Here is a 23221-nt window from a genome sequence, read left to right as displayed (position 1 = left end):
TGTATTCCTAACAGCTATGGTTTGATACATTAGCGAGCTTGCAAAATACATTTTAGTTAGAATCTAATGAATAATTATGACAGAAGCTTGTAATCAATGTGTGACTCTAAGAATAGATCTTGCAATGTTGAGTTGACTCCCACTTTTTAAGAATGAACATTCGATCAACGAAGAACACAAGAACTTTGTGGCAGTTTGGCTTGCAATTCAACTCAGATGTTATTTAGCTTTAAATTTCCGCAACAGCTTACTATGAACTTCTTCTCACAGCTATAGATTCGTAGTGCGACCCGGATCTCATCGCAGCACAATGGGCAAACAGAGTAAGCACAGAGAAGATGATCGCTCGAATAAACTGAGAACCTCAAATGGCCACAAATCAAAGCAGCACCATCAACGTCGTGGTCGTCAAGAGACTGGTGCCAATTCCCAAGTGAAAACAAGCAAATTCCACACAAAGCTTGCCATGTGGGACTTTGATCACTGTGACCCTAAACGCTGCTCAGGAAAAAAGCTTGAACGCCTTGGACTCATCACAAACCTTCGTATCGGCCAGAAGTTTTCCGGGGTGGTTGTTTCTCCAAACGGTAAGGGAGTGGTGTGCCCTAACGATAGAGAGGTGGTGGAAGCTAATGGTGCCGCTGTGGTGGAGTGCCTGTGGGCTCGTTTAGACGAAGTCCCTTTCAACAAAATAGGTGGCAAAAACGAAAGACTCCTACCTTACTTGGTAGCTGCCAACCCTGTGAATTATGGTCGCCCCTGGCGCCTCAATTGCGTAGAGGCTTTAGCCGCTTGCTTCGCTATTGTTGGTCACTTGGATTGGGCTGAAGACCTAATGTCAAACTTTTCATGGGGTCATGCCTTCATTGATATCAACCGTGAATTATTTGAATTATATCAGCTGTGTACCGATCTGGATCTGGTTCAAGCTGCTCAAGACGAATGGCTTGAAAAAATTGAACAAGAGGCCAAGACACGGAAAGAAACTGCAAGAACTCAGGACTTGTGGATGACAGGTAACGTCAACCGTGGTAGTGATTTACATGTTGAAAATGATCTGGACGACGACCAGGAAGACGGAGTTGAAGATGATGTTTATGACCAGGAAGAGTCGCTGGAGGTGAGATATGATCTGTTAGGCAATGTGATTACTGTTAATGGCAACGAAGTCAATACAGATCACGAGGATGACGAGAATGAAGATGAAGAGGACGACGAAGATGAAGAGGATGATGAGGAGATTGTTTATGATTCACTTGGTAATACAATTTCCAAATCTATCAACCGGGAGATCCAAGAGGATGATCTGAAGCAGGCATCGGACCAAGCGATTTCTACTGAGGATGTCGCTAGGTTAAGCTTGAATGATTGAGCTGAGTTGATCGAGCCTACATGGCTTCGTATCGCAAGAAAAAGAAAATTCGAGCTTTACTGAAACTATAAATATTGAAACTCCGATTATGGTACCGAGAGAATTAAACATGGTTCATGTATTCGTGAGAAAAAATTGAATCAGCCTCGTCGAGAGCTTTAAAGTAACAGATAAAAATCAGTCAAGTTCTTGCCACCACCATTGTAGATCAACAAGTTGGGGGAAGCAGAGTCCAACTGAGTCAAAGCACCCTTTGTAGCATACTTGAGAACTCTAGCCTTCATAGTAGCAGGATCTAAGTCTACCTTGTATTCCAGACTTTGTTCGGGTGCCAATGAAAGATAATAGGAAAGTAATCCCGCAACATGGGGTGAAGCCATCAGAGTGCCACTCATAACGGTAGTGGGATTCCAAATATAGGTCAGTTCGATATCTTGGCCTGGGGCGAAAACGTCAACGCATGAGCCCCAGTTGGAAAACGAGGCACGCTCATCTTGCGAGTTAGTGGCACCGACAGTGATGACCTTGCCAGCCCGCGCAGGCGAGTACTGACAAGCATCAGCGTTATCGTTACCCGCAGCAACTGCAACGTGGATACCGAGACTCACAAGGGCGTCTGCAGCTTGATCGAATGCTTCGGAAACACCACCACCAAGCGACATATTAACGGTCGACCCCTTAAATCCACGAGCCAGCTTACGTTCAGCGTGACGCTTCGCAACTTCTTCCATCCCCTTGATGATGTCCGAGGTAGTACCAGTTCCAAGAGGGGTCATGACGCCGACAGCGAACAAGTTGGCCTTTTTGGCCACACCATAGTTCTTCGACCCAATAATACCTGCACAATGCGTACCGTGACCGTTGGTGTCCATTTTGATATTAGGGAATGCAACAGCCTTCACCCACTCAGCGCGGCCTTCGAATTCTTCATGATCAACTTTGATACCAGTATCCACAACGTAGGCATCAACACCAAGACCTCCCTGGTCATCATAAAGATACAGAGCATCGGTTTGCACCTTTCTGTGCGAAATTCTCGACAAACCCCAGGGTGCTTCCGGCTGGATATCAGAAGAGTCAATGCTGACAATAGTATCAGGTTCTACGTATTTGACACGCGAGTCCTGACGTAATCTTTCAAGCAGTTCAGGACTCATCAGCACTGTAAAACCACGAAGTAACTGACCGACATTGAACACTGACATATCCATATGATCAAGAGAGCTCATGATACTCTCAGCCATGGCTTGCACTGGAAAGATTTCTTCCTCATTGAGGACAACAATATAACGGTGGGGTACAATTTTGTTGACATCAACTCTGTTCAAAGGTGCCATAGTCCCATCAACTCTTAAGAAAGACCGCTCATTAGTGTCATCATGAAACAAGGAGGGCAATTCAAAGTCGAACTGATCGAGGAATGGGAGAACAAGCGCGTGGGAAGCCGCCGCGAGTAATAAAGTGTTAGATAACTTCATGGTATAGGTCTCAGTGGCGACGAGGGGCGTTTTGAAGTTGAATACACATGACCCTTATTAGATGCAGGAGATAAGCCCTCGGTTGAAAAAGCCAGCACTTTTGAGGGGTAACATCTCGAGTACCAACACAACCTGATGTGCAGTTGAGACATAGCGGCGGAAACTTTTTCGCTCAGTATTTAACAACAACTCGAAGTATGATAATGACAATAACCTTTGGTTTCGTCTAGAGCTGACTAAGTCAAATGACTAAGGTGGCTCAAAAAATGGACGAGTTGGGAATCGAACCCAAGGCCTTTCGCAAGCCCGCTTCTATGCGAAGCGAACGCTCTACCAACTGAGCTACACGCCCGATTACGCGTTTAACATAAAATTTGAAAATATTTTGTCAATCCGAGAAGAAGGATTTTTCCGATGAGGAATAGTCTACTTGAACAATAAGAAATCGATTGCAACGATGATCTTTTATGATTGGAATGCCTTTGTGGATAAGACCAGCGCTAAAATCTCTGTAAGAGTGGCGTAAAGAACCATGCATTTTTCTATTAGGTATTTCTGCACAAATGTTGGTGTAAATTCATAGGTAAAAAGATCAAAGAAGAATAAACTGAACAACATCAGCTAAGTAAATTGAAGTGGTGTATGTTGAACAAAAATTTAATTTCTTGTTCGAGGCACCGATGTTGAGTTCATGACATCATCACACGTGGAATTCAGTTCTATAATTTCATCCCCACCTTTATATCCTATATTTGATATCGATTCAAACTTTTTTTTTTCATTACTCTTCGTTATTTATACAACACCTTAGAACTTTTGGTCCCACGAGTCCAACTTCATGGTTCCGTTTTCTTGCATGTTAATGTGCATCTTGAAGGCATCCTTCAAGATATGAGGTTCATGCAAGGTCTTCTTCTTGTCACAGTAGAAGATAGCCCGGTCGTAGTAGTCCTGGATTTGAGCCTTGAAGTCAGGGTGGACACACTTGTTAATAATTTCTTGAGCACGAGCCTTGGGCGCCAAACCTCTCAAATCAGCCAAACCTTGTTCGGTGACGATGACGTCCAAATCGTGTTCAGTTTGGTCAACGTGGGGAGCCATGGGAACAATGCACGAAACACCAGTAGGGTCAGTCTTCGAAGGTCTAGCAGAGGGGGTGTGCATAATCGACAACTTGGCATTTCTCAAGAAGTCAGCAGAACCACCCAAACCGTTCAACATTCTCGAGCCCATCACGTTCGTCGAGTTAGCGTGGGCGTAGATGTCAACTTCGACAGGGGTGTTCATGGCAATAACACCTAATCTCCGGATGATTTCAGGAGCGTTCGAAACCACTTGCGATCTGAGGCACAACTTCTTGGTAAAGTCGTCCCAGTTTTCGTAGAATCTCTTGAAACCGTCTTCAGTCAATCTGATGGAGGTCGCAGTAGCATAATCCAAAGAGCCCGAAGCGAAGAAATCGAGGAAAGAGTCCTGCAAAACCTCAGTCCAAACACTCAAGTTCTTGAAGTTAGAGTCAGCCAAACCTTCAACAACAGCGTTGGCGATGTTACCAATGCCCGATTGCAAGGGGTGCAAGTTTTCGGGCAATCTACCGGCCTTGACTTCCAGTTGGAAAAATTCGATCAAGTTGGCAGCAATTTGTTGCGACATAGCGTCCGAAGGAGTGTTGGGAGGCACGATGTCACCAGTGGTCGATTCAACGATAGCCACAACCTTCGAAGGGTCAACGGGAATAGCAGTGCGGCCAATACGGTAGTCAGCAGAGGTGTGAGGGTAGGGTTGACGCAAGGGAGGGTTGACGGGCAAGTCAATGTCATGGATGCCTTCGAAAGAAGGGGTCTTGGTGTTGACTTCGATGATGATGTTGTCAGAAACCGACAACATTTCAGGAGAGGCACCGACAGCGGGACCAGGAACGATGGAGCCGTCTTCAGTAATGGCGGTAGCTTCAATGATGGTATAGTCAAGGTTAGAACCAGTAGGCTTGTCCAAAGTGTAGAAGCCATAAGTCAAATCTTGAGGGAACATAGACAAGTGCTTGTCAAAAAATTGAGTTCTGCCATCGTTAATAGCCTTGGCAATGGGCTTACCGACTTGATGGGGGGATCTCTTGAGGATCATGTTGTTGTCGGCCCATCTCGATTCTTCGGGACCTGCGGAGGCACCGACGAAAAGGTTGAAAGCAAGCTTGTCTTTACCGGGTTGGTTCAAACCATTTTGTTCGACGTGGTTGACAAGGGCAGCAGGAATGGCCTTAGGAGCACCCACACCGGTGAAACCGGACCAACCAAGGTATTGACCGTTCTTGAACAACGGGATACATTCTTCAGCGGTTCTCAATTTCTTGAGATAAGGCGCGTATCTCACTCTTTGCTTGAGGATAGCAGACATGTTGGCAATGCAAGTTCCGGAAAGGCGAATTAGCGCTCTTTTATACTTTGCTGTTGGCCGAAGCGCGCTAACCAAAAAATGAATTTGTTGAGAAAGCTAAACGAGCGATGATATTCGGGATTTCGCGAACCGGATCGGAGGTGAATTTGAATAACGTTAGTACTACGATATCGATAGAGGCATCAAGGGTCAAGGTAAGTGTTCCCTAATGTTCCGTCATTCTAAAGGCCGCGTATGCCGAGATTACAAATGTTGATGCAATATTTTTTCAGGGAGGGGCACCTATGCACCAATTGGCAGGGACGTGGCGAGACCAACAGAACTTCTTTTGATGAAAAGTCAGTCTAAAACTGATGAAACCAGTCCAAACTTGGCACCCAAAGTTCACACGATGCAGAAGATTTGATCGGTCTCTGTCGTGATTAAGTGAAGAGAAAAATTTTCACTCTTTGGACAAGGAAACACTTGAGTAACTGTACGTCAATGTGGGGCATACTTTTAGTGGAACGAAGCCCCGATATTCTCATATACAGGTCCGGGTCACCGACTTCAACTCGGTTGTGAGAGCCATGATCAGCATTCGGATGCTCGGTCACGGTGTATCGTCATCGAAATACGTCACTTGTTGTATATGTGGTAGCCCGAGCACATCAGGTCCCTAGAAGTGGGAGTACCCACGGAGTTTGCTGCAGGTGCTCGGAGCGAGTTGACCAATGAGAGCTGCAGAGAATTACTCATAATTAATTCCAGCTGATGATGAGACGCCGGTGTCGGCGAGTTAAAATATTTTTTTCAAGTAAGCCGAATGATCCAATGGTTTATCTATCCCCATCTGTATCCGAATCTATTCTCTGTATTCTTAGAAACCCCCCCTGTCCATAGTACTCGATGAGCATTTTGGGACCGAGAATCTTCGCCTTCGGGGTTATGACAATGTGGGGTCATTTGTGGGGTTGTTGCAAGCGTGAGTTATTTTGTTCTCAGCCTCGAAATGTGATGATCAATGGATTTCCGATGCATGGTGCACTCGTGAGAATCGGAGTTTAATGGTCGAATCAGAAGCGAGGACGCCGGCTGAATTCACCTAAACGCGGAAACCGAATATCTGCTATGCATATTTCACACATTTTAACCACCTAATCCATCATCGAAGAGAAGTAAAGAAATTTGAGAGTGGTACCGATATCGTTGAGTATAATCTTCAACAGATTTGACGACAAATGAATTGACGAATCATTTAGTGCACCATTTGCTGTTTTCGAGGGTAAATTATGAATTATGCTTGGGTACGTATTGCTTGTCATGGTATACTTATAGTATGATGTGAACTACATCGGCGATATTGATATGGCAAAAAAAAAAAGTATGCATCATTAAGTCATTATAAATCAATCTCCTATTAGGAGCTGTCCACACAACAAGTGCGTTGCAGGGACTCGACTAGGCTTTACCTAGCCTCGCAGCTTTGAATCTACTAACCTTGATGGGATTACCTTCTGCATCGATCGGTTCCATTTCCAATTCTTGCTGCAGCTTTCTGAACCCATTTTGATCGAATAGAAACTTTTGTCGTAAGCGATGATAGTTGGATGAGATTTCCAGTTGCAAAATCAGATCTTCTGGATCCTCCGTCAAAGCATTGGTTTCATGCTCGACAATCTCGTCCGCAAGTATGGGGAAATTATCCTCATCTGCGCTTTCGATGTCAGGAAAATCGAAATCTCCAACTTCATCCAGCCTAGCATCAAATTGGGGGTCGGGTTTACGACGGGTGGTTGTTGAGGGTGTATCCTGTGCCATCAGTTCAACCATGTCGTTGATCAACTCGAAATCATGAGGCTCCTCGACCACTGGACCTTTGTTGTTAATGTCATCGTCATACAATCCCAGGGCGTACGCTTTGGCCATCAAATCTAAGTCATTCTGGATCAGATGGTAATCCAAAACGATCTTTTGGTTATTGTTTCCGGCATCAATTTCCTTCAACGAAGGACTGATTTTAGACTCTTGTGAGTCATTATCAGCACTTGCACGATTATGATCATCCAACGAAGACAGGGAATTATCTTCCGCACTCTGTTTCAAAAAAGGAGAATTTGTCAGCGAGTCGGGAATGGTTTGACGTTGTTGCTTGAAACGACTGACCTTTTTCGGTTTTTCTAAGGGAGTTTCCTGTGGACGTTCCAATATAGTCAGCTTAGCCAAATCATCAATCGAATTATTGTCAAACCGTTCAATGACCAGCTCCTCAAGCACGTTTCCATCTGACATTTCTTCGTCAACAACCTCCAGTTCAGCGGATGGAGAATCTGTCACAAGGTCGTCTTGCAAGCGCCGTTGTTTGAAAAGGGACACTTTAGGTGCCACGTTCATGTTTTTTAAGTCATCGCTGATATTTTCAACCTCTTTGATATCAAGTTCAGGTGCAAATCGAACACTCTTTTTTTGAATAGGTAATGAGCTACCCTGGTCGCCCGTATCAGACTTGTCGATTTTGGGCATCAGTAGATTTTGCCGCCGCTCCAACACTTGTTTCCAAAGCATATCATTCGCAGGAGTGTTACCCTTGAAGAATTGAGGTTGACTAAGCATGTCCTCGATGTCGTCATCTTCATCGTCCTCGTCTTCATCAAAAGGCCAGTCCCCATCCCATTCATCTTCATCTCCATTGAAGTCGTCTGCAAGAATTTCAAGTTCGAGAAGATCCAGCGTATCAACGGAAGGCCTAGCCAAAATGGTGGGATCCGTATTTCCATGGAGTTCCTTTGTATTTGATGAATCTTCAGGAATATTTTCCTTGATGATATCAGCAAGTACTTGCTCGCGTTCCCTTTGAGTAGACTCATCGAATGTGTCATCCGCACTTGCTTGTACCTCAGGCTCTCTCACATCGGTCATTTCGTCGTCAAACTTGTCAAACTGCCGGTGGTAGGCTTCCAAAAGTTGTTGCTTGTGTTCGGAGTCAATGTCAAGGGAGTTTATGCGGGACAAAAGGTTTTCTCTAGTCACTGGCGCCAGTACTAATTCCATGTCCTCTAATAGCTCGGAAAACTGACGACTAAGGCGCCCCTTTTCGTGAGAATCTGTGTCTTTACCGGCGCCATCATCTTTAACGTCAGCGGTATCAGTAACATCGCCGTCCACCGTTTGTTTCAGTGACTTGTTCGATTCAGAAACCATATCCTCTCGACCAAGTTCACGTATTTTAGGGCCATGTGGGGTGTCATCTCCGTCAACATCCATTAAGTCAGCCACTGGTGTGGATATATCAGGGGCGTCATCAACGAAGGGTTCGATAAGATCAGCCGACAGTGCCACGTCTTCTGCCTGCAATATTGGGTCAACATCACGATTATTTACTTGCGCCAGGATTACGTTGTCATCGGCGTCAAGTTGTTCGACAATGTCCATGAATGGCAATCCCTCCTCATTCAATTTGTCCTCATCCAACGGGGTTTGACTGGCAACTTGCAGGAACGTTACCAATTGGGTTTTTGTTTCCTTCACTTTATTGAGACGCTGCTCCAAATCCTCGCTAGCATTCCTTAACGATGTAACTTGACGTTGCAAGAACTCAAGGGCTTCAGAACGTGTCCGTTCAACGAAATAACCCGATCCAAGTGCCAACATAATGTTTTCTTTGTTGCCCTGCTGGATTTGTTGCTGAAGAGTTTCCATCTGTTCCATTTGTTGCAAGACGCCCTTCTGTTGAGCTTCAATCTTTGCAGCCGCAGAATCCACCTCCTTAGAGAGTGCAGCAATCAGGTCACTTGCGTCCTGGTTGATTGATGCCATTTCTAAACGAGACTGCCACAAGGAGGTTTTATTGCAAAAAACGGCTTATAGATGTGGAGGATGATCTCATCAACCTGAGAAAGTGATTGCGAACATGATTATATGCAGGACACATAGTGAGTAGGCTCACTATGTGACAAGATGTTGCTAGTAATTACAAAACCTATTATGTGTGAGGTCCAAATAATTTGGTACCTGTAATCCATTGTTGTATGTAGATTCTAGCAAGTATCTGAAAATTGTTTGTGGTCGATTCGTATCGTTTTTAAACGATGAAAAAAACGCTATTGCTAAAGTAGATCATCCTTGTCAACGGTGTTACCCTCCATTCGAGCTCTCTCCTCCTCCGCCTCTTTCTTGTCCCACTCCGACTTATAATCGATCCACCGCTCATGGATATCGATGTCTGCCAGCCCACCTTGCCGAGAAGCTTCAGCCCACACAGTATCACCACCTACCTCAGACCCGAAGCTATAGCCGTTTGCCTTGTCGATAATCGATAGAAGGTGAACCATACTTCGCTTATTTTCAACGGAAAGAACTTCAAACAGTACTAAACCAAAATCTTCGACAACCTCTGCAATGGCTCTAGTAAGATCTACGTATCTCTTCCCTAGAACCGAGTTGGATTCTTTGATTAAGTGAGGCTCCAACACTGCCAAGTTTTCGCAATCAGTGTAGAAATCGAGTCGGAAGGGTAATTGCCCATAACCTTTCAACATATCAATCTTAGAAAACACCAGAATATGTGGCATATCAAGCTGGAGCATAGCTCTTAGTGTGAGTAATAATACCAGCACGTAGTTCAGAGCCAGGGTGAGCCAGAAACAATCTACAAGCATTACCGACACCAAGCGTAGTTTTGCTTGAGATTGAAGTTTTTTGAATATATCATGCAAGCTGTTGTGATGGGTAAATAATTCAACCTGACCAGGACAATCGAAAAGTAGGTAAGTGCCGTCCTTAGCCAACTTCTCAATGCGACTGATGAATTCATCGATCCCTTGTTGACTTAGGTTTTCCATTGCGTACATGAGACCACCATTTGGGCCCAAGTTCAACTCGTCCATTATTTCTTCCAATGTAATATAATCCCGGATGTCCACGGCTACGGGATAGGGCACCAGATCATTGGCAGGATCCAAGTTAATGACGGCCAGACTTCGTCCGATTGCCAGAAGAAACTGGTACATACCGTAACAGTACGTGGATTTGCCGGCACCTGGTCCTCCAACAACAACTTGACCAAACATTAAAAAGCGCAATGAGTACGGAAGGCTGATTAAACTTATATGAGAGATGCTGACTGTCGCTCATAACCTCAATGCACCGCGCACTCAACTTGGTAGCGCGCCGAATTGTCGGTGCGCCACCAAAACTGGATCTCATAGTTGAACGCCATCATGTCTGAGAGTGAATTTTTGAAGAAGACAGTGACGGTGTCTCCACTCGTTCTTTTATCTGTGGTGGATCATTTCAATCGGGTAGCCAAAGATACCAACAAGAGAGTGGTGGGTGTCATTCTTGGTGAGACCCTGGCAGATGGTACTATCATCAATGTGACAAATTCTTACGCTATTCCTTTCGAGGAGGACGAGAAGAACCCCTCAGTTTGGTTTTTGGATCATAACTACATTGATGCCATGGGTGACATGTTTCGGAAAATTAATGCTCGTGAACAATTGGTTGGGTGGTATCACCTGGGTCCCAAATTACGTCCACTGGACTTGAAAATCAATGAAATGTTCAAAAAATATACTTCTAACCCATTGCTCTTGATTGTCGACGTTGAGCCAAGGGAGCTGGTGGGTATACCCACGGATGCCTATTTTGCTGTTGAAGACATCAAAAACGATGGTTCTGCTGCAGAGAAAACGTTTGTTCATGTTCCATCGCTAATTGAGGCTGAAGAAGCCGAAGAAATTGGCGTAGAACACTTATTGCGCGATATTCGTGACCAGGCGGCTGGCAACTTATCCTTGCGGGTAACCAACACCTATAATTCTCTTCTCGGATTGCATCAAAAGTTACGGGAAATTGCTAATTATCTTGACAAGGTATATCAGAAGCAATTGCCCATCAACCACACAATTCTTGGCAAATTGCAAAATGTGTTCAACTTGTTGCCAAATTTGACTGATAATGCTCAGTTAGGGACAGGTTTCACCATTAAGACTAATGATGATTTGATGTTAGTTTACATCTCCACCTTGGTTCGCGCTATCATTGCTTTCCATGATCTTATCGAGAATAAGTTGGAAAACAAGAAGGCAGGTGAAGAGAAGCGTGGCGAAAACGAAAAGATTGAAGGGGAGGAGAAGAAAGAAGAACCATAGTTTAATGATTACGAATAGATTATTCACAAAACCCATGTAGTGTTTCAAGGCAACATTGAAATTCACGTTTCGTTCTAATTATGGCCGGGAAGCCTTTAATGGTTCATGCGATGACCAGCCCTAGACCAAAAGGAGATTGAGGTAGCACAGCCACTCAAACTATATTCTGGTATCATTGTTTTACAATTATGCATTTCTAATTGCTTGTCCGTAAAAGTTTGTGGCTCTTATAGAGGAGGGTTTACCCTAACTGAATAAACCAGCACCTGGGTGTATAACGTAGTGACCTAAAACGTGTAGGCACTACGATTACATTGATTTGTTGAATGTTTGGAAGCGAAACTTGATTTGTGTTTTACTTTGAACAGTTGATGTGGAAAGAATAATTGATGATGAACTCAATTTCAGCGTCTCAGATGATTTCTTATTACAACTTGCATTTTTTTTTAACAAAGGTATCAAAACATTCCGCATATCAAACTTTCAGATAAACATATAACGTGAGAGGCAAAAGTAAGGCACCACCTGCTCTCGTTCATGAAACTCTTAAGCACAGTTACTATAATGGTGTCCTTTGAAAGGGATTGCATATTAGCTTCGCTAGCTCAGTCGGTAGAGCGTCAGTCTCATATTCAATATTTGAGTAAGTCATCTGAAGGTCGAGAGTTCGAACCTCCCGCGGAGCAATATTTTTTGCTATTGTTTGGATTATGGAGTAACCGGAGGCTGACGTTTGGAGTATTCCGGCTAGGTCCTCTTCTCGCCAATTCATCGTAGTAACTGCACGACGTACTCAGAATTCTCCGAGTGGTACCTTGAATCGATAAGTCTGCGCGGGGTGCATCGTATTCGAGATCTGCACTACGGCTTTTATTAGTTCCAACTATCTCCTGATAAATTCAAAATTCGCAAACCTAACAGTCACCAATGAATGCAATCTGTAGTCTGTGGGTGGTTTCAAGGCTTTAACTTTCACAACAACGAGTTCCAAGTGCACACTTATTCAAATAATTAACACTCCAAAATCCACAAATTGTTTTCATTTTGGTCAAACTATTTAACACATTCATATGGATTGTAGTTGAGGAAATTCTCGAAAAGACATTTCTATCTATTCGTTTTTCTACCTAAGACAAATCACTATAGACGACTCTGCGTCTACTGTCGTAAAAAACAAACATGACACCAATGGGATGAGGGAGCGATAACACTCTGCAAACCTCTGAGATGCGTCATAACCGAAGCAGGGGTTTTAAGCAAAAGGGGTATAGACCCCATAGTCACGGGGGATCCAACTCTAATTCCTTCTTTTGCGATTATGTTAGCCGTCTACATAGTGGTCCTAAATGGCCTAAACCACTCACAAGAAAAGTGCCATAATCGAAAGCAAAATGAGAAACTTGGTTACATGGCCTCTATTTCTTTTACGATAGCGGTTTTTGGTGTAGACCATGCCCCTTGCCTGTCTCAATGTATCGCTGGTGTTCAATTTCCTAAATTGGCCTCTTTTCGGAGAGTGGGAGCCTCTTGTGATAGCCGTGACTCATTGAAAAGGTGGAAAATAGTCTGCAAAACACGAGCTTTCAGCTCAACCAAGCTAACACGTCTAGAGGGAAGCATATCAGATACGGAATATAGGGGAATGCTGTTGATTAACGAGTTTGTAGCGTTTCGTGGAATGTGTAGTTACAAAATATGTATAGACGCTCTGGAAACAACCTTAGTGGTACACATTTCAAGTGTTCAGTTGAATTCGCATTATAGAAAGCAAATAGCGGAAAATCTGCTCTACGTTGATAATCACTAAGTTAAGAAAGCCAATATCAACATAGCATTCGCAAAAGCCTTTATGGCCAAGTGGTAAGGCACCTCACTAGTAATGAGGAGATCGTCAGTTCGAATCTGGCTGAAGGCATATTTTTATATATGTTGGATTGCACTTATGGATGTTTGCAAACATCGGCGTACACAAATGTTTCTAGTCTGTTTTTGTTTTGTTGAGGAGCTGTGTTCATTTGAGATAAGTTTTCAACCATCAATTCAAAGGTTTCGATATACACGTATAATTTAATTAAGCTAAACTTCTATATGAGTTTCCTCTACTGATCAAACGAGGCAGACGAGGCAGACGAATCAGATTTTGACGCGGCTGCACCTGGCGCTCACCCATATCCAGCAAGAACTCGTGACGCTTTCTTAGTAATTCGATAGTTTCATTCGCCTCATCCCCCAAAGGGTTTGCAAATTCATCATGTTCGTCCTGATCGAATGACAAGTCTGCTGGGTTTCTGTGAATCAAATATCTCAAAGCATTGTACCAGATATTATGACGCTGGCGCAGAGCACACGTAATTTTGATCTGACGATTGGTAGAATACACGATGATCAGTTTGTGGTACAATCCAGTCGGGTATGGATTATTATCATCAACCAGCTTAACATCCATTATAGCAACTGCTTTTGTTTTCATTTCGTTGGGATTGTTGAGAATCGGATTTTCTCTCAGCCAATACAAAGTCACCGAATACGGATGAACCCAAAAGTAGCGCTCATGGCGTTGATTCAGAGACAGCCACGATCTGTAATATTTCTGCAAGTACTCACCCATCATTACCTGAGTGATGGCAGGCATCATCAGCTTATCAGTGAACAGGGCCGTAGTTGCCATAGAGAGCATACCTGTAGTTCTGACCAGATCAGCAGTTAATGACAAATTCAGTCGCACCAGATCCAGGGCCGGAAGTAACCCGCAAACCATTTTCAGCGAGCCGTAGCTCAGAGGAGAGCTAACTTGTCGCGTACTTTTAGCCAATGGTTGAGGGGGGGTGAACTTCGAATTAGCTGCTTGACTTTGCATCGTAGGCAGCAGTTCCATGATTGGCGTCACTTTTGTATCGTTCGGAGTCAGCGGCCCAGAACCTGTCGAGGACACCTTAGTGTAGCCACGTTTCTCGGCATACTTGCGAAAAACGTCATCCGTAACTTTGTCGATGCAAAGCGCGTCGTTTCGTGACAACTTGTTATAATAAGTCGTTGGTATCAACGTGACATTGCTCAAATCTGGGGCTCGTTGAACTGTAGTGGGAACAAATGCCAGTTCAGGTACAGCCAACAATCCCAACTTCCGCGCGGACTGCACCACAGCTTCACGGTCATGTGATTGGTCAACCACACGAAGGATTCGTTGATATTCCAGCTTTGATATAGTGACAAGTCCCAATTTCTTAGCTGAAGCTGCAACCAGTTCAAGAGTAGGGTTGGCAGGCTCATCAACTTTCTTCGCTTGCTCCGCATCCTCAGTTTTATGGAAAGCTGCGAATTCATCTTGCGTCAACAAAACAAACCCTTGTTGTTCAGCCAGGGTCTTAAGCTCATCTTTCAGAAGCACGAATGTGTCGTTAGCATCCTTGAAGTTGTCAATCAGCTTCAGCAGAATCATCAGCGCCCGTTTGATTTTAGCAGCCTCCAACTCACTAACTAAAACCATGTGATGCTCTTTAGCTAATGCTTCCAAATCCATGTTGCGATATTGATCCACTTCCCCTTTGATTGCAACTAAAGTTTCATGGTATTCATTCATTTGCGTGGTGAATTCATCAATGCGTTTTTGAAGATTATCCCTTTGCTTCTCCAGCATGTTAAGGACTTCTTGTGTCTTAGCAACTTCATCAGCAGTAGCACGCAATTTCGCCAACTCGCTGTCATCCAAAATAGTCATTTGGCTCTCACGAGCTCGTTGGTGAATATCTTTAGATGCATCAGTACGTAACTTGCTCGCTTCAGCCTCCAGTAAGACAACTAATCCCAGATCGCGAGCGCGTTGATGAACATTTTTATGAGCTTCTTGGCGTAACTTATCAAGCTCATGTTGAGGGATAACAGTCATGTTTTCCTCCGATGCTCTTGCATGGACATCTTTGGCGGCTTGACGATGTAATTCATCTAACTCAGCAGCAGGAATCGCCACCATACCCTTTTCAGCAGCCTTCGCCTTCACATCTCTCTCAGCCTCCAGCTTAAGATGTTGATATTCACTTTCAGGAACCATGGCCAATTTGCGTTCTTTCGCCTTCTTTTGCAAATATTCAGTCAGGGGATGATCAAATCGTGCCGAAAGCTGCTCAAATTCATCTTTAGAAAGTGCAACATAGCCCATTTCGGACGCGCGTTGAGTGATAGGCTTGTCAACTGTTTCTTTGAGAGTTTTGTAGTCAGCAACATCAAGAACCGTCATTCCATATCTTGCAGCATATTCATTCACATCTTGCACCAGTGGTTGAGTAGCTCTCAACACGAGCGAGTCATAATCCGCCATCGGAATGACTTTTTTCTCCACAGCACGTGCTCGATCTTCAAGAGGTTCATTGGCCAGTTGCTTAAGTGCAGCCAATTCTGTTGTGTCGATTAATCGCATATTATGCTTGTCAGCTTCAACGCGAAGAGTTGCCACCAGTGGCAGAGTAAGGCATTCATACTTATCCTTGGCAACAAGAACATTATCCTTGAGTTGTTGTGATTGTTGTCGAAGCCCATTAAGTTCCCTCGTGGATACAACAGTCATGTCATGGATTATGGCTTTATCACTCAAATGGTCCACAGTCGGTGTATGTGCAAGCTCTTGCAAATGTTCATGATCGAGTTTAGAGACAGCAATAAACCCCTGCAGTTGACAGATTTCGGCAAGATTTTTTGGATCTTTAAGGTAGGAGAGTTCAGCAACTTGAGCTTCATAGCGTTCTTGCAACTCGATACTTTCTGACTTCCTCAGTTCGAGTTCCGCCTTAGCATCCTTAAATAACGCTTCGGTCTCTTTGATTGCTCTTTCCTGCTCGTGAGCAACAGCGTCCAGCTTTGACACCTGCTGACGAAGTTCATCTATGACATGATCTCGTTCCTCAAGCTCTGCCCTCAATTTGACGATTTCAGCAGCACCAGATTCCAGTTGCGATTTTGATGCTGAGAGCTTGTCTGTTATTGCTGCAAGTTGAGCCTTAAGTGTCTCTATCTCTTGACTGCTGCTCTCAAGCTGATCTTGGTATTTCCTCTCCAACTCACTCAACAGATGATTGTGACTTGATGAAAGTGAACTGATTTGTGCGTCGTGAGAGTTTTTGAGTTCTCTGATCTTTGATTCATGCTCATCGGAAACCTCCTTCACCTTTGAATCATGAGAAGCAACGAGTTCATCGAATTTAGCGTCACGGTTAGATTTAATCTGTTGAAGCTCATTCTGCGCTGCAACTAAGGATACACACTGAGACTCCTTTTCTAGTTGCACAGTGGCTAGTCTTTCTTCAAGTTCGCTCACCTTTTCCTGAAGCTCATTTTTGAGTTTCTCCCATTCCGACTTCTCCTGCGTAAAATTCAACTTTTTCTCATCAAGACCCCTAAGCTTTTCATTAAGCAATTGTTCCAGCTTTTCAAGAGTTCTTACTTGCTCATTCAATTTAACAGCTTCATTTTCAAGGCGCCTTTTTTCCAGCGTAAGATCTGTAATTGTAAGCTCATTGTCTTTTACAGATTTCGAAACAGACTCCATTTGTCGTAAGTTGTCCTCCAAAGTGGCCTTCGAAAGTTCAAATTCAGCAATCTTGCTTTCGAGTGCCAGTTTTTCAGATGCAAGAGTCTCGAGCTGATTCTTTTGATCACGTATAACCGACTGATGTTCAAGCAGGGTATCCTTGTGGGTTTGTATCTCTTTATTCCTGACCTCTAGCATTCCTTCATTGGACTGCAATTGGAACTGGACTTCCTCTAAGGTCTTTGTTACCTTTTTGATATACGTATCTTTTTGAACAACTTCCTTTTCCTTAGCGGCTAATTCAATTTCAATCGAGTCCAATTTGGCCTTCAAAGTCGCAGCGTCGCGAGCCTTATCCTGATTTTCTTCAAGTTTCAAAACAAGTTCTTGTTTAGCAGCCTCCTCATTTGCCAACCGTTGCGACAATGCTTCCAACTTACGTTGCAGGTCCAACTTCAGAGTTTCAAAAGTCAGTTTCAACTCGTCCAATTCTTCACGCAAATCTTTTTCCCGCTCCTCTAGTACATCAATAGTTCCAATTTTAACCAAAGTCATTCCCTTTTGCTTTGCTTCCAGTTCAAGATAAGTAGGGAGTCTTGAGCTAACTAATTGCTGATGGTCCTCCTTCGTGATGAGGACTTGCCCACGTTCGCGAGCCTTGCCTTCCAAAAATTCCAAAGACGGTTTCTCAAGTTGGACTTTACTCTGGGCAAACTCAGATTGTGACACCAAAGTCATGTGGTGCTTTTCAGCCAACTTGGCTAGGTCTTCGATCGGGGGATCAACCAACAGGTCGTATACTTCTTGAGATACAACCGCCATACCCTGTGCAGCAGCCTTTGCCGACAAATACTCTAGATCTGGGGTGTGGGCACGTCTTAAAGTAGCAGCGTAGTCAGCGGAATTTACCACAGCCATACCACGTGCCAGCGCAGCCAGCTTGAGACGATCGACCAGTGGAATGTTGAATTCATCTTTTGGCACGATTACCATATCTCGACTCAAAGCGATTGCTTCAATTCTCTCCCATGATGGCAGTTCGGCAGCTTGTTTCCATTGTGAGATTTGTTCAGGGGCGACAAGCTCGAGGTTCAAATATTGCGCCAACTTAGTGACTTGTTCCTGCGTAGGCTTTGTGGTAATTTGAATGAGATTTTCGAATTCTGCTTGGGGAATGGCCTTCAACCCTAACCCACTCGATAAAGTCACCAACTGCTCAATCGTGGGAGAATTAGCTCTTTGTTTGTAGTCATCATACTCAGCTTGGGGAACCAACAATAAACCTCGCTCCTCTATCAGAGCCGGCGAAATTAGTTTAGCATAATCTTCATTTGAGACCATCTCATACCGCATGGCGTTTAACTTTTCCCTGAGATAATCAAGGGACGGCAGCTCCATAGCTTCTTTCATTTTGCTGATCTCATCAGGAGATATTAATATTTTACCCAATTGCAAAGCGTCCTTTTCAATGTCATCAGCAGAGCGCGGTCTAGTGAAGTTCTCAAACTCCAGTTTGGACAATACGACATTACCATTCTCGGCAGCTTTCAGAGTCACATAAGCATCCAGCTGAACAAAATGCCATTTTTCCTTGGGCACAACAACAGCATTGAGATCAGCGGCATAAGCCGATAATTGCTCGGCATTAGGGGATTCCTGAAGACGATTGTACTCATCTTGAGGTAATAATACGGACGAATGCAACTTACGTGCGTGTACCTCAAGCTGGTCAAAAGTCGGCTGCTCGGCGCGCGTCTTCAATTGATCATACTTATGAGCTGGAACCGTCACCAAACCCATTGCCTCAGCTTTCATTTCAATGTCTTCACGCAGAGGAGCATCAGCTTGTTGTTTCAATTTCTGGAACACATCCGACTCGATGCAAACGAGGCCCAAATCACGAGCCCTTTCCGCTAATGTCGCCTTCAGAGGAACACGTAAAGATGTAACCTCTTTCTCTGGAAGAGCAATCATTCCTACCTCACGAGCACGACGCGCCACTTGATCTGCCAGAGGTGAACGTAAGCTCTCAACCTCTTCATTGGGTAGCAACAGTTGACCTAAACGACTGGCATGCTTTTGTACAACCAGTAAAGAGGGATTTTGGGCAAGTGACTCTAAAATGGAGTATTTCTTTTTGGCAATAACAACCAACCCACGAGCCTCACTAATTGATGCAAGCAGTTCCTCCAGAGGATTTTTGAAGCGTTCAAGAGCCTCAGAAGTAAGCACAACACGACCATTTTCATTAGCATACCTTTCAATCTCGTCCACACTAGGGTTAAGAAGCTGGGAAACCTTTTGCTTTAATTGTTGGATTTCATCTTGCTGCAGCTTCCACTCATTATTCAGCACAATAACCAAGTCGCGCGATTTTGCTGTAGACAGCATTATCTCATCCAGCGGAGGCTGAGTAAGCTCTCTGTGTTTATCAGCCAGCAAGACAACCATACCTCTAGATTCAAGATCCTTAGTCATTACATCTAATGGTTTCGGAGCATTAGCCTTAGCCAACTCATGGGCGTGAGTTAACTTTGCTTCATCGTAAGCAGATGATACCTTTTCATGCAACTCCTCAACCAGTGAAAGCTTTGAAGCAATAAGATCACGATCATGTTGAATTGACTTGAGGTTGTTGTCGAGTAGATCGCGCTCCTTCGTGACGCGTTCGAGCTTCTCGGTTATAGTTGCACATTGCGACTCAAGTAATGCTAGCCTTTCCTTATCAGCAAGATTTTCCGAAACTTTCAAATTCAACTTCCCGCTTAACTCTTCTTTCTCGGCATCCATAGAAGCAAGCTTTCCGATTAAGTCATCACGTTCTTTCAAATGATTGTTGAGCTGCCGTTGCAACACCACTCGTTGATCCGCCAGGTCTTGTAATTCCCTTTCGAGAACCGCCTTATCCTGAGTAGCAACATCATGTCGTTTCTCTAAATCCGAAATGCGACTCATTGCATCGCTGAGCTCCTCTTTAACTTTGGTGGACTCAGCAGTGGCAATTGTCAAGCGCTTTTCCAACGCCTCCTTGTCAGATGACACAGTTTGAAGCTTAGTGGAGATTTCAGCTAATTGATTAGATCTGGATTCAAACTCTGACGATCTCGTGGCAAGGTTAGCTGCTAAATTCTTTCGACTTTCAAGAACTTCAGAGTGGGCACTCTTGAGGGCAGCAAAGTCAACTAAGACCTTATTGTGACTTGACTTGATCAGATCAAGGGCCTTGCGTGATTGTTCATGACTCTCACCTTCTTGCTGCAACAAAGCTTTGAGGCGCGTATTTTCGCTCTCTGACTTCTCCATCTCACTCGAATGATCATTTTTAAGCTGTTCGAGTATTTTAGCATGCTGGGATTTCGTCAGTTCGAGAGCCTCCGTATGCTTACTATCAGCTCTAGCAGTCGCTTTTGCTTCAGATTCTGCAGCAGACCTCTCAATAGCAGTTGCAAGTTCCTTTTTGTGTGAATCTATAAGCTCCTTCTTGGCAGTGTTCAATGCATTGGAATGCGAAGTTTTAAGCAGTTCAAGTTCTCGCATATGAGTAGTTTTAATGGAGGCGTATTCAGCATTAATCTGGTGTAACTCCATAGTGAGTCGATCAACCTCCTCAGTTTGCTGTCTCAAAGATGCTGACAAATCGGCATACTGCTTATTGGCCAGTTCTAGATCCACATTGCTTTGCTCAAGCTCGGTTGTTGTAGACTTAAGTTTCGCTTTCAATTCTGCTTGATCTCTTCTCATCTCATCGAAATCCTTCTCAACCACCAACACCTTGCCCTGTTTAGTCGCCACACTCCTTAAATGCTCAACATCAGGTTCGTTTGCTTTCGAGTACATGTCAGTGTAGGCACTCTTCGACATAGTGATAAGCCCATATGCATCAGCATGTTTTTTCACCGCCTCTTCGCTAGGATGCTCAGCACGTTGACGCAATGATTCAAGCTCCAGAGATGCAACCACCTCCAGATGGAAAGTTTCTGCCTGGAGTACAACGTCATCACGAGTGGGATTCATAAGACGTCTGTAATGGTCATTCGCCAACAAGGTGTGATCAAGAGAGGATGCATGGTCGGCAAGCACGTCAAGCAGTGGGGATTCAAGCGAGCTAAGTGTGAGTTTGGGAACGAGCACATGATCAATTTGGCGAGCGTACTTCTCAAGTTTTGATTTGGAGGGAGTTGCCAAATCTGAGTATTCTTCCTCAGAAAGTAAAACTTGATCAAGACCCCTTGCAAGTTCAACTAATTGTTCTTTAGAAGGAGACTGCAACTCTTCGAACCGAGATGTCGTTATCAAATGGTATCCCTTCAGATTTGCGTAATTAACCAAATTGTCGTACAGAGGATTCTTCAAGGACTCGAGCTCAGGTGAAGATACAATATGGAACCCCAAGGGCTCGGCGAGCCGTTTCAAGTCATTGAAAGACTTAGGCGCCTTCAACCTATCGAGCTCGGTTTGTGGAATTGTCACCAAGCCTTTAGCCATTAAACGATTGCGCATTTCTTCTTCGTCTTGTAATTTCTCGTAATCTTCCTCAGTAAGAACACGGAAACCCTCGGCTCGAGTCGCCTCAACGACATCAACCTCAGCACGCTCCTTCAAGGACATGTAATCATCATATGAAACAAGGATCCGATTATTCTCTTCAACATAAGTATCGATACGCTGTTGCAGAGCCTTCCGAGCAAGTGAACGCTCCTGCTTAAGTCGGGAATCTTCAGCCAAGTCATCTTCCAGTGACAGAGTGTGAGCATAGGCAATCAGAGCATCGCTAGTGACAGTAGCATAATTAAACAGTCGAGCCAGGCCAATCAGATCGTCATCCAGCTCATGGTGTACGGTATGTGGAGCTAAGTCCTCGATGAAATTCTCCCATTCACCCAGATTCTCATGATCCTCAAAAGTAGTAATTGTCAGGTTACGTTTCAGTGGTGATAATCCTCTTTTGGGTTGGGGCGGGACAAACAGCGGGAACAGCCCCAGTTTGCGCGCACGAGCTTTACGCGGAGACAGCTGTTCCAAGGGTCCCAGTGGTGCCAGTTGTAAATGTTGACGCTGCTTGAGCGCGGCTTGACGTAAACGTACAATGGTTCTGTTAGCATTCAACAAGTTAGCACGTAAAGTCTCTGCCTCCATTTTGATGTTCGATGGATCCGGGCGAGGTACTGGTACTTCACTAGCCGTGTCGAGAACTAGATCAAAATCCTCAAGTTCGTCAGGTTCTCCAATGTTAGAAGGTACACGCGGAGGCGAAGACGGGGTTGTAAGGGTTGCTTGTGATGAGTATAATTTCAACTGATCACATTCGTCATTGAGATCGTTAATTTTCGCAGTCAACTGGGTAATTTGAATTTGCAGCTGTTGCTTTAAAACTGCAAGACTCTGTTCCAATTGAGACAGCTTCTTGCGCAATTCATCGTTTTCACGTTGAAACTTATCCAGAATTGCTAGTTCCTCAGCATGACTTTGGGATGACTCGCGAGCCAGTTGTTCCTGACTTTGCATCTGCTCTTGCAAAAAGTTAAGTTTCAGCTCTAATTCCCACGCACGATCTTGCAAACGTTGTTCCTGTTCCGACTTAAACTGACTGTCCAGCTTAAGTTTTTCGAGCTCTTTAGTGACCAAACGATCATGCTCAACTTTCCGTTTGAGATCCTTCTTGAGCCTCGAATTTTCCTCCCTGAGTTGACGGCACTGTTTGAGCAAGGTATCCAGCAAATCGACGGCAAACTTGATGTCATTTTCCTTGCTCTCATTAGCAAATCCTTGCGGCCGAGTGATTTGTGGTGGAAGCAAAGGCATTGGAGGTGACCTTAGCTCACTTGTTCCAGACAAGCGTGGAGGGGTATCTTGAGTGTCCTTAGCATCAGAACCATTAGCCTGGTTATCCCTACGGAGCATCTTCCCCGATAATTCCCGGAGCTGGCCCCGAAGGTCGGGATTTGTCATGGTATTTGGTTTGTGTTTTGCTGAGGAGCGCGTGAAATTTGTGCGACAATGCCATGCCCCTGAGGTTTGACATGTCTACTTCCCATTTAAAAAACACTTCAGAAAGTCTTTTATTATATCGGACTTAAGTATCAATAATCATCAATTGAATGTACAAACTTACTGCTGGTATATTGATGTGTGATGGTTACGTGCGCGGCTGACCTGCCTTTGTTGACAAGTTGATTCTAAAACTTTAGTAGTGTTGTAACAGTTCAGCGGGTCGAGCCATTGAATCGTTATAACAATTTTTGCTGCTAGATTAAAGCCAGTAAATTAACAGCTTTGCATTGTTGCATGATTCGATGACAGAGTAAGTTAACATTGCCTCATTGTC

The 23221-nt window shown here is 44.2% G+C and overlaps 7 protein-coding genes across 7 annotated transcripts; 2 read left to right on the top strand and 5 right to left on the bottom strand. All coding sequences in view use genetic code 12, as the record gives it.

Moving 5' to 3' along the window:
• Positions 1-310: 310 nt before the first annotated feature.
• On the top strand, positions 311-1372 carry DIURU_003490 (ribosome biogenesis protein TSR3; the record flags this gene model as incomplete). Its single annotated transcript, XM_034156258.1, has 1 exon — positions 311-1372. One exon carries the CDS (start codon positions 311-313, stop codon positions 1370-1372), a length of 1062 nt encoding a protein of 353 aa, XP_034011743.1.
• Positions 1373-1530: 158 nt separating this feature from the next.
• Positions 1531-2850, bottom strand: PRB1 (Prb1p; the record flags this gene model as incomplete). The annotated part of the gene is made up of 1 exon (XM_034156256.1): positions 1531-2850. One exon carries the CDS (start codon positions 2848-2850, stop codon positions 1531-1533), a length of 1320 nt encoding a protein of 439 aa, XP_034011742.1.
• Positions 2851-3657: 807 nt separating this feature from the next.
• ACH1 (acetyl-CoA hydrolase) lies at positions 3658-5244 on the bottom strand (the record flags this gene model as incomplete). The annotated part of the gene is made up of 1 exon (XM_034156255.1): positions 3658-5244. The coding sequence occupies one exon, from the start codon at positions 5242-5244 to the stop codon at positions 3658-3660; it is 1587 nt and encodes a 528-aa protein (XP_034011741.1).
• Positions 5245-6684: 1440 nt separating this feature from the next.
• On the bottom strand, positions 6685-9039 carry DIURU_003487 (uncharacterized protein; the record flags this gene model as incomplete). Its single annotated transcript, XM_034156254.1, has 1 exon — positions 6685-9039. The coding sequence occupies one exon, from the start codon at positions 9037-9039 to the stop codon at positions 6685-6687; it is 2355 nt and encodes a 784-aa protein (XP_034011740.1).
• A 290-nt stretch (positions 9040-9329) lies between these two features.
• Positions 9330-10292, bottom strand: DIURU_003486 (putative GTPase; the record flags this gene model as incomplete). Its single annotated transcript, XM_034156253.1, has 1 exon — positions 9330-10292. One exon carries the CDS (start codon positions 10290-10292, stop codon positions 9330-9332), a length of 963 nt encoding a protein of 320 aa, XP_034011739.1.
• Positions 10293-10442: 150 nt separating this feature from the next.
• On the top strand, positions 10443-11375 carry RPN8 (proteasome regulatory particle lid subunit; the record flags this gene model as incomplete). Its single annotated transcript, XM_034156252.1, has 1 exon — positions 10443-11375. One exon carries the CDS (start codon positions 10443-10445, stop codon positions 11373-11375), a length of 933 nt encoding a protein of 310 aa, XP_034011738.1.
• Positions 11376-13446: 2071 nt separating this feature from the next.
• On the bottom strand, positions 13447-22845 carry DIURU_003484 (uncharacterized protein; the record flags this gene model as incomplete). Its single annotated transcript, XM_034156251.1, has 1 exon — positions 13447-22845. The coding sequence occupies one exon, from the start codon at positions 22843-22845 to the stop codon at positions 13447-13449; it is 9399 nt and encodes a 3132-aa protein (XP_034011737.1).
• Between the last annotated feature and the right edge of the window lie 376 nt (positions 22846-23221).

This window comes from Diutina rugosa, assembly GCF_008704595.1.
Source record: "Diutina rugosa strain CBS 613 chromosome Unknown scaffold1_size794362, whole genome shotgun sequence".
Lineage (NCBI taxonomy): Eukaryota > Fungi > Ascomycota > Pichiomycetes > Serinales > Debaryomycetaceae > Diutina > Diutina rugosa.
This window is presented reverse-complemented; position numbering and strand designations above follow the sequence as displayed.